At 42.1% G+C, this 13879-nt stretch overlaps 1 protein-coding gene across 1 annotated transcript in view; it reads left to right on the forward strand.

Moving 5' to 3' along the window:
• LOC124613157 (venom allergen 5-like) overlaps positions 1 to 13591 on the forward strand; it is a 44127-nt gene extending 30536 nt beyond the window's left edge. Inside the window, exon 6 of the mRNA XM_047141785.1 lies at positions 13189 to 13591. Coding sequence (XP_046997741.1) covers positions 13189 to 13414 — 226 coding nt within the window. The 3' untranslated portion in view covers positions 13415 to 13591. The remainder of the gene's footprint in view (positions 1 to 13188) is intronic.
• Positions 13592 to 13879: the final 288 nt, after the last annotated feature.

Here is a 13879-nt window from a genome sequence, read left to right on the forward strand (position 1 = left end):
ATGACTACCACCAAATTATCAATTAGGATGAATGAGCATAGGCAGAGGATGTGTACTGGCAACATGCAATGTCCTGATGCAGAGCATGCTCTACAACATGACAATTGTGACCTCAGTGCCTGCCTTACCACACGCACCATCTGGATTCATTCCCCAGACACCAGTTTCTCAGAATTCTGCAGGTGAGAACTAGTGCTACAACATTTCCTTGGTTCTCACCACCCACCTGTCCTTAATTTACGTTAATGTCTTCTGCCTCAGCATTTCTTCACAGTAACTACTCTTTTCTTCACTCCATTTTATTTTTCTACATCTTTAATTGTCTTACCCATCAATTTTTCACTAACACCCTTTCCACCTCTGTTATGTACAATGCACCTAGCTTTTTAGTCTTATTAACTCATGCACGATGTTTAAGCAGTAATCTCTGTCTTGCATATTACCCTATCATCCACCTTTAAGCTCTCAGGTTTTTAAGTCTCATCCAATGCAGTTCCCAACAATCAGTCTTTCCTTCTCATCCTGTGCAGTAAGCCTCCCCTGACCTGTAGTTCTGGGTGACTTTCCTGAAATCCACCCCTTTTCCTAGACCTCTCCAGTCCATTTCCTTCACCCCTCTTTCTTTCCCTTCAACCGTTCTGCCTAAAGAAGGAGCCACTGGCTCCAGAAGCTTGCCTAATTACAACCCTCTTTTATATGCATGTTGTGCCACTGCATGCTGAGTAAATTTTTTGTCTATCCAATTTAAATATTTTGTCAAAAATGGCTCAAATTGAGTCTGACTGCAAAGTAATATGTACAAAACTAACAGGTCTAGGTGAATTCTAGTTAATAATCCAATTATTTTACTGGCCACCTCATTCTGCTGTAACAGTTGCAGAAACATTTTAAAAAAGTTTGCTCTCAGTAACACAGAAGTACCCTAATTATGCAATAGTGGCTGGATGCAACTTTAACCTACAAGTTATAACCTGGGACATCTATGGGTTCATTGCAAGTGCTATAGACAGACAGTCTTGTGACATAGTACCGAATACATTTTCCAAAATCTATCTTAAGCAGGTAGTTATACAAGCCCCATACAATGGAAATATTTTAGACCTGGAGCTATGGACAGACCTGACTGACCTTATCAACAGTGTCTGTGTAGAGACAGGGATTAGTGATCAAAATGTTATCATAGTGGCAATGGTTTCTAAGGTTAATAAATCCCTCAAGAAGGCTAGGAGAGCTTTTTTGTTGGAAAGGGCAGATAAGCAGTTGTTAGTATCCTACTTAGACAATAAGCAGACATCATTTAGTTGCTGTGTTAAGGATGAAGAGGGATTATGGGCAAAGTTTAATTTGTTTGTAAATCATGATCTGGAGAAGTAAATTATGAGTAAGTGTATTAAGGATGAAAAAGACCACCTGTGCTTTCATAAAAGAATTCAGAAAATGCTGAGAAAACAGAGATTGTCACATTCTCTGTTGAAGAGTGAATGCCTATAGAAAGAATGATGCACGAAGCATACAACTTCCAGTATCATACCTATGTGAAACATCTTGCCAAGAACGCAAGAAAATTCTGGTCCTCCCCAAAACCACGAAGTGACTCTAAGGCTTCTGTTCAGTCAGTCCTCAACAAATATGGTGTGGCAGTAGAAAGCAGCAAAACGAAATCTGAAGTTGTAAATTTTTCATTTAAAAAAATTAGTCACGTAGGACCCTCATACTGACATCCAATCATTTGACCCTCACACAGAGTCCAGTGTGGAGGACATAGAGATAAGCATCCCTGGTGTTGAGAAACAAGTGAGAGATTTGAAAATAAAGTCACCAGATGTGGATGGAATCCAAGTTCGATTTCATGGGGAGCACATCATTGGCCTCTTACTTAGCTTGCATTTATAGTGAATCTCTCACCCAGTGCAAATGTAAAAATACAGATGAAAAAACAATCCTGTAATGTTCAAATACAGTATTAGTGAGGCACTGCCTGGCATAGTCGCTTTGACTAAATATCTAGGAGTAACAGCAATATGAAATGGAATGAGCATGTAAGGTCATTATTAGGGCAGGCAAGTGATCAGCTTAGTTGGGAGAGTTTTAGGCAACTGTTGTTCATCTACACAGGAGATCGCATGCAGAACAAGTAGTGCAATCCATTCCCGGGTGCTGCTTGAATATTTCGGATCCTTACAAGGCCAGATTAAAGGAACACATCAAAGCAATTCAGAGTTGTGCTGCTAAATTTGTTACTGGTAGGTTTGATCAGTATTACAGAGGTGCTTTGTGATCTCAGATGGAAGAAAGATGACATTCTTTTCATGACTCACTATTGACAATATTTAGAGATCCAGCCTTTGTGGCTGACTGTAGAATGATTCTGCTGCTGGCAATGTACATTTTGCATAAGGACTATAAGAGAGAAATTAAGGTTCATACAGAGGCATATAGACATTCGTTTTGGCCTTGCTCCATTAACAAGTGGAACAGGAAAGGGAATGACTTGCAGTGGTACAAGCTACCCTCCACCATGCACTATATGGTGGCTTGTGAAGTAACATGTGTAGGCATAAATTTCGTTTGTGTCTTGTGACACTCCTGCCCATTACTGTAAAATTGTACGTATGAGCTACAAAATTGACGGTATTTGTTCTAGAAGGCCATATTGACAACTGGGGCAGAATTTCTTAAAATTTAGTAACTGATATCTATAATTTTGTCCTGCTGTCTCATTCTTAAACTGGTTTATAAGTGATCTGGATGTAACTGAAACTCAAATTCTAAATAGTCTTATTCAGCTAAACCATTTCTTGAAATAGATAAGAACCTCTCATTCTGAAAACCAGACTGTGTGAATTTCTGTTTGTTTGGCAGCTACTACACAATTCATAGAACTTTTTTTAAATATTCTGATTCTAGTTCTTATTGGAGTTCTCTGTCCCATTAGGACACATGTAAATTTTGTATCATTTTCATTCAATTATTTATTTGTATGCCTGACTGCCCAGGATTGTTTTAATCAAAGAGTCATAGTTAAGTGACAATGGAATATTAAGTGATGTTCACAAAGACTAAAAAAGTAAAATTCTGAACTTTAGAAAAATTGAGAGAGAATTCTGATTTAGAGCTGAGTGTATTCACAGATTTACTTGCTTAAAAACAAGTTAGGGAGAAATATTGTTTATTAGTTCACTTATTCACTTTGCTCCATAGCTCTCATCATGGTGGTCATCAACTAACAAGTGAAGGAAGACATAAACACAAATAATGAAAGGTCCGTGATGGAATAGCAACATGGAAAGACCAGACTGCTATTCACCACAAAGGGAAGGCAATGAGTCACTGACAGGCACCATGAAAAAGAAGGCTACAAATATTTAAGCATTCAGACACTGCTCCACTGTGTAAGACCTCTCTTGTTCTTTATGTATACAAATAATCTGATGGACAGGGTGAGCAGGAGGCTGCTACACTTTGCTGATGACACTGTGGTGTATGGGGAAGTGTCACTGTTGACAGACTGTAGGAGGATGCAGGATGACAGATGGAATTTGTATTTTGTATGATAAATGGCAGCTTGCTATAGGGAAATGTAAGTTAATACGGTTGGAAAAAAAGAAGAGTCCTCTAAAGCTCAAATACAGTATTAGTGGTGTGCTGCTTGATAGAGCCACATCAATTAAATATCTAGGCGTAACAATGCAGAGCAGTAAGAAATAGAATGACCACATAAGGTCAGTAGTAGGGAAGATGAAGTTTCAGCTAAGGTTTATTAGGAGAATTTTAGGAAACTGTAGCTAATGTATGAAAGACCACTTAAAGAACGTTAGTGCAACCCATTCTTGAATACTGATTGAGTGTTTTGGATCCCCCCCCAGGTCAGATTAAACGTAGACATTGAAGCAATTTGTAGGTATGGCGACAGATTTGTTTCCGGTAGATTCGATCTACATGAGAGTATTACAAAGATGCTTTATGGTCTCAAATAGGGATCTCTGGAGAGAAGAAAATGTTCTTTCCACAAAACAGTACTGAGAAAATTTAGAGAACTGACATTGGTGTCTGACTGCCGAATGATTTTACTGCCACCAATGTACATTTTGCATAAGGACTGTGAGGAGAAGATAATCATATGGAGGCATATAACAGTCATTTTTCCCTCATTCAATTCTTGAGTGGAACAGGAAAAAGAATGGCTAGTAGTGGTACGAGGTACCCACCTCCACATGTGGTGTGGTGGCTTATGGAGTAATATGCAGATGTAAATGAAGATGTGGATGTAGTTTGTATCTTGTGAGACTCCTGCCCATTACTATTAAACTGTACATATGAGCTACAGAGCTGACAGTATCTGTTCTAAGTGACCATATTGGCAACTGTGGCAGAATTTATTAATATTTAACGATTGATGTGTTCCATTTTGTCCTGCTGTCTGTTCCTTAAGCTGGATTATAAGCAATCTTGGCGAAATTTAAACTTAATTTCTGAATAGTCTTGCGCACTTGAACCTTTTGTTTAGAGAGAGTATTAATCTCTCAGTCTGAAAGCTAGAAAATGTGAATTTCTGTTTGGTTACCAGTTGCTACACTATTCACAGAATTTTTTTGTTATTCTGTTTGACAGGAGTCCCTATTGGAGATCCTTGTCCAAGTATGCATTTTTAGACCCCTAAGACCTTCCCACAAATTTTCAACTTCTCCAGTATGCATTCATTCTCAATTTGTTAGTCTTGTATTGTCTTCATTCAGTAATTTATTTTTATATCCAACTATGCAGCATTTTTTGAATCAGAGTATTATTGATCTGGAACAAGGCAACATGAGGCAATGTTAATAAAGAATGAAAAGTAAATTATATTGTAGTAACAAAACCATTGCATAAAATGGAGTATTGTCTATAGTACAGACATAAACGTAACAAAATCTGGAATAAAATTATGATTGAGAACTGAATGCATTCAAAGATTTATTTGCTTCAAAGAAACAAGTTATCAGAAACTATTGTTCATTACTTCACTGATTTAGTATGTTACATAGATACCACTATGGAAGTGATTCCCTAGCAAGTGAAGGAAATTATTAACACAGAAAAACAGGAGCTACAATCTAATTCTCTACACTGTATTAACTATAATGTCTCATAACACTGCTTTACATCATATACACACAGGATGAATGTAACGTAGTAAAATTATCAAAAAAACTGCTAAGTGCAAAAGAGAGTTGCTATTTGCATCCTATTTATTGCTTAATATTTACATGAGTAAATTGATATTCCTAAAAAAAGAAATAGTTATCTATTTTTCATGAGAATAGAGATCTATTTGTCTTGTAAATAACAGAAATCTTTGGTCTTTATTCCATACAAACATATAGTATGTAGGAGTGGTAAATACAATACGTTTTAAATTTTCTTTTGAATTTTTTGCTGTAGTTTTACACATATACAGCATACTGCAGGGTAGGGGATAATTTGCTGTGGAGGAATTTCTGAAGAAAGTATAAGTCTGGCACCATAAAAACATTGTTGAAAATTTAGTTGTGGTACAGAACATCAAATATGGTCAAAACTGATGTAGATTATCAGTTGTCGGATTGTAGTTAACTATTAAAAATTTAGCTGCATGTTTTTTGTCATCAGACTTCCTCAACAGCCAAAGAAGCAGACTGCTCCAGAGAGAACCTTGGGAATGCAGTTTAACTTCCTTTCATATGCCACCCTTATAGACCCCCCAGGGGGCCCACCACTCTTTGACAGGTTCATGATTGGCTACCACGGGGTCTCAGTCTTTGCAGGATCATTTCCCTCCCTTGCTGCATGTCTATCCTCTTGCTATTCTTTTTTCCCCTCCCTTGGGGAACCTGTCTGGGATGTTTTTGGGTATGTGTTCAGCATTTTCAGTAGCCTGATGTCAAAACAGTGTCTCCACTGTTTTCCATTCCTCTTCTCTTTCTTCGCTCCCCTTCTCCTAGTCTTCCTCCACTTCAGTGTTTGAGGTTCCTCCTTTTCTTCTTACTCCCTGTGTGCTCCTGAAGGTCGGTCCACATGGAGCAGGTGACTGGGTAATGCATAATTACCAGCCCCAGGTCAACAAGTAGGGTTTACATGTACCACCACCCCCTCCCCCGTTCCCCCCCCCCCCCCCCCCCCCCTGGTACAGGCCAGGCCCAGGAAGGGGTGACTGCTGAGCTGTTACCTTCCAAAATTGCCAATTGATCCCTCTGCCAGGTGTTTGGATGGTGTGACCTGAGGTATGAACAATCACCTAAGCCAAGTGTTGGTTGGTTGTTTTTGGGGAAGAGACCAAATAGCGAGGTCATCAGTCTCATCCGGTTAGGGAAGGATGGGGAAGGAAGTCGGCCATGCCCTTACAAAGGAACCATCCCGGCATTTGCCTGGAGAGATTTAGGGAAATCACGAAAAACCTAAATCAGGATGGCCGGACGCGGGATTGAACCGTCGTCCTCCCGAATGCGAGCCCAGTGTCTAATCACTGCGCCACCTCGCTCGGTAAAGCCAAGTGTCCCCCTCTGAGAGGACCCCCAGTTGGAAAGAGTGCACCATTGGAGATGCTGACAATCATGGAGGATTCTCTCACAATGAGCCAATCCTCTTCTTTGCAGTCTACATCTACCGTCTACTAAATGGAAACTAAATGAGGCTAACGATTCAAAGACCATCCCAGTTGCACCATGATTCCTCATGGTTTCGTGTACTGAAGACATTTAGTCCTTTGCAAAGGGGTAAATCTATTTGCTATTCACAAAAGGTGTTGATACAGTTGCAGGCCCAGTGAAATCCTGCTCTCGTTTGTGCAATGGCACTTTACTTTTGGAGGTTACCTCTGATTTTCAAGTACAACAACTGCTTGCAGCTTTGCTCCTCCACAGTTATCTTGTTCGTGTTGAGGACCATCATGTGCTGAATTCTTCACATGGTGTTATTTACACTAGTCTGATCGTTGGGTCTGACTGAGCAGAAATCAAAATGTATGTCTCTTATCATGGCATCGTTGCAATCCATTGGGTGGTGAAAAAGGTAGATGCATCCTTAGTGCCCACACATACTCTTTTCCTACGTTCTCAGTAGAGAAAGTAGTGCTTCTATCCAAGTCCAAATGTACATTCTGAACCCGATGCACTGCTACCAGTGTCATCACTACAATCACAGTTGAATGTCCTGTTGGCATCTGCCCAAACGTGTAACCTGTTGTAGGAATGCTGGGTGACTGTCTGCCTCTTTCTTTCCACTGCATCAATTGAAATGGCGACCATGCAGCCTCTACCTGAAACCAGAACAGGCCATCCAGGAGATCCAGATGAAGAAAAAGGTGCCTTACCCTGTTGCTTGAAGGCTGTTGGCTAGTCCAAAACCCTGCATTTTACCATCTGACACTTACAGTACTGTTCTTGCTACATTTCGCTCCATGAAGGGCATGGCCACGCAGACAAGCGATCTCAAAGCATCCCTGTCTCCTCCTCCTTGCTGGCTGGTGTGGCCGAGTGGTTCTAGGCGCTTCAGTCTGGAACCGCGCGACCACTACGGTCGCAGGTTCGAATACTGCCTCAGGCATGGATGTGCATGATGTCCTTAGGTTAGTTAGGTTTAAGTAGTTCTAAGTTCTGGGGGACTGATGACCTCAGATGTTAAGTCCCCTAGTGCTCAGAGCCAGTCTCCTCCTCCAGCTGATCAACAAGCCACCAACTTTAGCCTCATGGGGCAAAGTTACCTGCTACACCACCAGTTGGCCGGAAAGGTCAGAAGGAATATGCCCACAATGGCTTCTTATGTCCCTCCAGCCAACAAACATCTGAACTGTCATCTGCCACCTGTAAAGGCTCCAAGAAATCAAATAGAGGCAAATGGTGTTCTCCTTCATTGACTCAGAGATGTTCTTCATTGGTGTCACCATGTGATACCCTCACCTGAACAACCTCCATGTCGCCAGTGCGCACCACCAACCATTTTTCTGTCTTGGACTCTGCAGATTGACAGAGGCAGAATGCTGATGCCTTTGGAGATCTCAGAGAGCAGGATCCTCCACCTTCTGTGCTACCAGAAGCAGTGAGTCTTCGAAGGATGGTGTTCTGCAGCTGCTGAGGTGACACTCCTTCATTTTTTGCCTCCTCCCCTTTCCTCATCATGACTTTACTCCAAAGGAACATTTGTGGTCTTAAATCCAAAAAAGAAAATCCACCTTCTGTGCTACCAGAAGCAGTGAGTCTTCGAAGGATGGTGTTCTGCAGCTGCTGAGGTGACACTCCTTCAGTTTTTGCCTCCTCCCCTTTCCTCATCATGACTTTCCTCCAAAGGAACATTTGTGGTCTTAAATCCAAAAAAGAAGAACTACAGCTGCTCTTGGAATCACAGCATCTACATGTTCTCTGCCTCTAGGAAACAAAATTGCATCGTCACGGCAGCTTTGATCTCTGGCATTTCTTTCCAGTCTGCTTTGATCTTCCTCATGAGGATGACATTCCATCTCATGGGGGAGTCATGCTGCTCATCCAGGATGACGTTCATAGTCAACCCATCTCCCTGACTACCCAACTTCAAGCTGTAGCAGTCTGCAATTTCCTTCCTCACTTCACCTTTTCCCTTTGTACCGTTCACATCCCTCTGTCATTAGGTGTCACCAGGGCAGGCTTCCTCTAGCTTATTAGGCAACTCCCTCACCCCTTTCTGCTGCTCGGTGACTTTAATGCACACCATCCCATTAGGGGTTCTTCCACAACCTGTTCAAGAGGAGCCCTCTAGGCTGACCTTCTCAATTAACTTAACCTCATCTGCCTTAACAGAGGAGAACCCACATTCTTTTCAGACTCCACCCACACCTGTTCACACTGGGACCTCTCCTTATGCACTGCCCAGCTTGTCCATTGTCTCGAGTGGTTCATTCTCTCTGACACGTACTTGAGTGACCATTTCCCGTGTGCTGTTCGTTTGCTGACTCCTACCCTCCTATGTGCACACCTAAAACGCAGGTTTCCAAGGTCGACTGGAGGGTTTACACCTCCCTGGTAACCTTCAACAAATGACATTTCCCAATTGTGACGACCAGGTAGACCACATTACCAATATTATCCTTACTTCTGCAGAATGTTCCATTCCTTGCACTTCATCTTTACTCCACCGTGTCCTGGTCCCTTGGTGGACTAAGGCATGATGTGACATAATGCACACATGGAAATGTGCATTGTGCATTTTAACCATCATCATACGATGGCAACCTGCATTCGTTATAAACAGTTGTATGTGCAGTGTCATGGTGTTCTTTGGGATAGCAAGAGAACTAGCTGGATTTCATTTACTCGTTCTTTTAACAGTTCCACTTTCTCTTCCAGCATGTGGGCTAACCTTCGATGGCTCTCTGCGGCAGAGGTCCATTCCCCAATTTCCAGCCTGACCATAGCAGGTGATGTCATCGTGGACCCTATTGCTATCTTCAACACCTTGGGCCGCTATTTTGTGGAGATTTTGAGCTCCTCCCATTATCACCCTGCCTTTTTCCATCGCAAATGAGTGGAGGAGACTTCGGTGATAACTTTCTCTCCTCAGAATCGTGAGTGCTACAATGCCACCTTTACTATGAGGGACCAGATCATGCTTTCACTTCATCCTGAGCCTCCGCCTCAGGGTCAGACAGTGTTCACATTCAGATCTTGCTGACATGGACAAACACTTTCTCTTTCATATGTGCTATCGCATTTGGGCAGAAGGCACATTTACCAGACGCTGGCGTGAAACCACTGTCATACCCATACCTAAGCCCAGTGAGGACAAACACCTTCCTTCTAGCTACTGCCCCATTTCTCTCACCAGCTATGTGTGAAAGGTAATGGAACACGTGATTCATACAAGGCTAGTATGGTGGTTCGAGTCTTGCAATTTACTAACCACTGCACAATGTGGTTCAAATGGTTCAAATGGCTCTGAGCACTATGGGACTCAACTGCTGAGGTCATTAGTCCCCTAGAACTTAGAACTAGTTAAACCTAACTAACCTAAGGGCATCACAAACATCCATGCCCGAGGCAGGATTCGAACCTGCGACCGTAGCGGTCTTGCGGTTCCAGACTGCAGCGCCTTTAACCGCACGGCCACTTCGGCCGGCACTGCACAATGTGGATTTTGAACACGCTGTCCTGCAGTTAACCATCTTGTCACTTTGTCAACCCGTGTCATGAATGGTCTTCTGTGGAAATACCAGACTGTGCCCATGTTTTTGGATTTGGAGGAAGCCTACAACACTTGCTGGAGGCCTGATATCCTCTGTACTCTCTACACATGTGGCTCCCAAGGCTGTGTGCTCCATATCCTTCAGGAATTTTTAAAAGACTGAGTTTTCAAGGTACGTCTGGGTTCTGCCTTATTGGACACCTTTATCCAGGAAAACAGTGTGCCTGGGGGTTCTGTCCTGAATGTCATCCTCTGCTATCACCATTAGCCCAATTATGGCCTGTCTCCCACCAGGCATCTCCAGCTCCCTTTTCGTTGACGATTTTGCCATCTTTTGCAGTCCTCCACGGACTTGTCTCCTTGAGTGGCGTCTGCAGCATTGTCTCGATCATCTTTGCTCATGGAGCATCTGTAATGGCCTTTGCTTTTACACTGACCAAACCATTTGTATGAATTTCCGGTGGCGCAATTGGTTTCTTCCACCATTTTTAATCTTGGGCCTGTTAATCTTCCATTTGTTGAAACTACAAAATTCCTAGGGCTCATTCGCGATAGAAAACTTTCTTGGTCTTCCTACATGTCTTACCTGACTGTCCACTGCACCAGCCCCTCAATGTCCTAGATGTCCTCAGCGGTACTTCCTTGTGAGTGGATTGGTCCACCCTCTTCCATTTGTACTGGTCCTTTGACTATGAGTGCTCCGTTTATGCATCTGGACATCTGTCCATCTTACCCCACCTCAGTACAATCCACCATCGTGCCATCCGTTTGGCCACTGGTGTGTTTTACACTATCCTGGTTGAGAGTCTGTATGCAGAAGCTGCCGAACAAACGCTGTCACACCGCCATGATTTTCTCCTCAGCAAATATGCATGCCATTTGTCTGCCTTGCCTGGCCACCCATCCTATGCCTCCTTCTTTGATGCCACCTTTGATTGCCAGTTTGGGGCGTGTCCATTCTCTCTGTTACCTCCTGGAGTTCATTTTTGGCTACTATTCCAGGGGTTTAATTTCACGTTAATTTACACTTTCCCAAAGGTTGAACCCTCACCACCTTGGCTTCGTGCATCAGCCTGTGTTCACATTGGACTTCACTCAGTTCCTAAGGACACTACTTGAGGTCCACTCTATTATTGTAAGTTTCTCGACCTTCACATGGAACTTTTTGATAGTGTTTCTGTGTACACTGATGGCTCCCAGACTAACCATGGTGTTGGGTGTGCCTTTGTCATTGGCACTGATGCTTTTAGTATCAGGTTCCAGAACACTGCTCAGTACTTAAAGCGGAGCTCTTCACCCTGTATCAGGACATACACAGGATTTTAAACTGTGCCATTTACTCTGACTCTCTCAGTGCCCTTTAGAGCCTATGTGTACTGTACACTGTCCATCCCTTAATGCAGTGGCTCCAAGAAAGCTTTCACTTGCTCACTCTTGATGGAAACACTGATATTTATGTGGATCCCTGGTCACGCTGGTCTGATGGGCAATGAGGCCACTGACGTTGCTGTCACAGCTGCAATTCTTGAACCTCTGTCACTAGTTCTTCTATTCCCTCAGATGATCTCTGTGTTGCCCCCTGTCAGCAGATGGTGTCACTCTGGCATCACCGCTGGTCTTCCCTTCAAGGAAACAAGCTTTGGGGAATTAAACCTCTCCCAGTGGCTTCGTCGACCTTCTCTTGGCCCTCTCACCATGAGGAGATCACTTGGCTAAAGTGCATATTGGGCACTGATTTATAGCCATCGCCATTTGTTAAGTGGTGATCCCCCACCACTTTGTGCACACTGTCCTCAGCTGTTGACAGTTCGCCATTTCCTGATAGAATGCCCTTTTTTTAACCACTTACATTCTCATTTATGTCTGCCGTCTGAGTTATTGGCCTTTTAACGAACGACATCTGGGCTGTCGACCATGTTTTACTTATTATCCGTTGTAGCAATATGGTGAAGGACATTTAATCTTTAGTGCAGCACCTCTGCTGTCTCTATGGAATATTTTATGGGCCTTTCTCCAAGTCTATGTTTCTTGCTCTCTTTCCTTCCATCAACTGGGCTTAATGTGTAGTCATTTTTAACTCCTTTTTCATCTTCGGATGCATGGTTCTGACATGGGCATGTATGACCCTAGTTGTTTGTGCATCCTACAGCAAAACAAGCAACAAACTACAGTTGTAGAGGATATTCTCAGTTTGTGAGGGTGAATGAAATATTTAATCACTTGACAGCAGTGCAGAGCACTGGATGGCCTCACTTTGAGTGCTGCATTGTTCTCTCACTTGCTGTTCATGGTGTGATGAATACTTGTAATGCAATCAGTGTTTCACCCCACTTTTTGCTACTTACAACATTTTAGTAGACAATATAAGACAATGAAATATTATACACACTTCAGTAAAAAACATTATATACCTACTGTCAGGCGAGTCCCTCTTATCTTGTAATATGTATCTCACGCCCTTCTATCCAACCTCTCCTTTCTAAAAAAAGCAGTGAATAGTTTTAAAAGAAACAATAGCTTGTTGTACTTTGAAATGCACTTTTTGAAGGTAAGTACTGGCCAACAGTTTTGAAGTTTTCTCAAGTGAAATTACCTTTTGATAGAATAAATGGTAATTTGGATAGTGTAATTTGACCAGCAATCACTTTTTCAATGATGTTATATTTACTGTTTATATGATAAGGCTATTATTATAACACTTAAACAAAAACGTGGAGGAAACATCTGCACATTTCTTTACAGGAGCAATATTAGCTGTGCAGTAGTTTAACACATGGACACAGCAGGAACTATATTTGCTCCAAGATCTACAGAAATATCCTCTCTCTCTCTCTCTCTCTCTCTCTCTCTCTCTCTCTCTCTCTCTCTCTCTCTCCCTCTCTCTCTCTCTCTCTCTCTCTCTCTCTCTCTCTCTCTCTCTCTCTCTCTCTCTCTCTCTGTGTGTGTGTGTGTTTTACACATCATATGTTTACATACTTCCATCTATTTGGTATAAGAATATCCTGTTCTATTTACTTGCAGATTTGGTACCAGTCATGGCCACTACAGCCAAGTAGTGTGGGGTAATACACATACTATTGGGTGTGGCTACACTGCTATTAGGAGAAGTGACAGGAATTATCAGTATTATGTCTGTAACTATGGCCCATCTGGAAACTATGGCGGCCAGCAGGTCTATAGCAATGGCACAAGCTGCTCAGCTTGTACATCTGGATGCGATACTACCTACAACTCACTTTGTGCTTAGCTGATCTCCTCCAGATATACACACAAATTAGTTACCATGTGGTATGATGTGTGTTACAGTTGTTAAATACATGCTAGTTTTCATAATTAATTCTGTAATGAAATGGATGTGGATCTGTCAGTGTGAACAGTTCAATAAATGTATAATTTTGCAAGCAAAAAATAAAAAAAACTTTCTCTCCTTATGACACTGGAAGAAAAGAGGATATCTCTTCTGAATTAAATGATTCATTATCTACATCAACACCTATATACATACTATGTAAACTACCTTGAATCACACAGCAGACGATACTTAGTGCGGTAAAACATATTAGGGTTTCTTCCCATTCCAGTCATATTTGGGTCATCGGAAGGAAATAACTGCTTAAATGCCCCTGTGCATGCTGTAATTTCTCTAATCTTGTCATCATGGTCTTCACAGGAATGATATGTAGGGGAATAAATAATATCTCTAGATTCTTCT

Source organism: Schistocerca americana, chromosome 4 (genome assembly GCF_021461395.2).
Source record: "Schistocerca americana isolate TAMUIC-IGC-003095 chromosome 4, iqSchAmer2.1, whole genome shotgun sequence".
Classification (NCBI taxonomy): domain Eukaryota; kingdom Metazoa; phylum Arthropoda; class Insecta; order Orthoptera; family Acrididae; genus Schistocerca; species Schistocerca americana.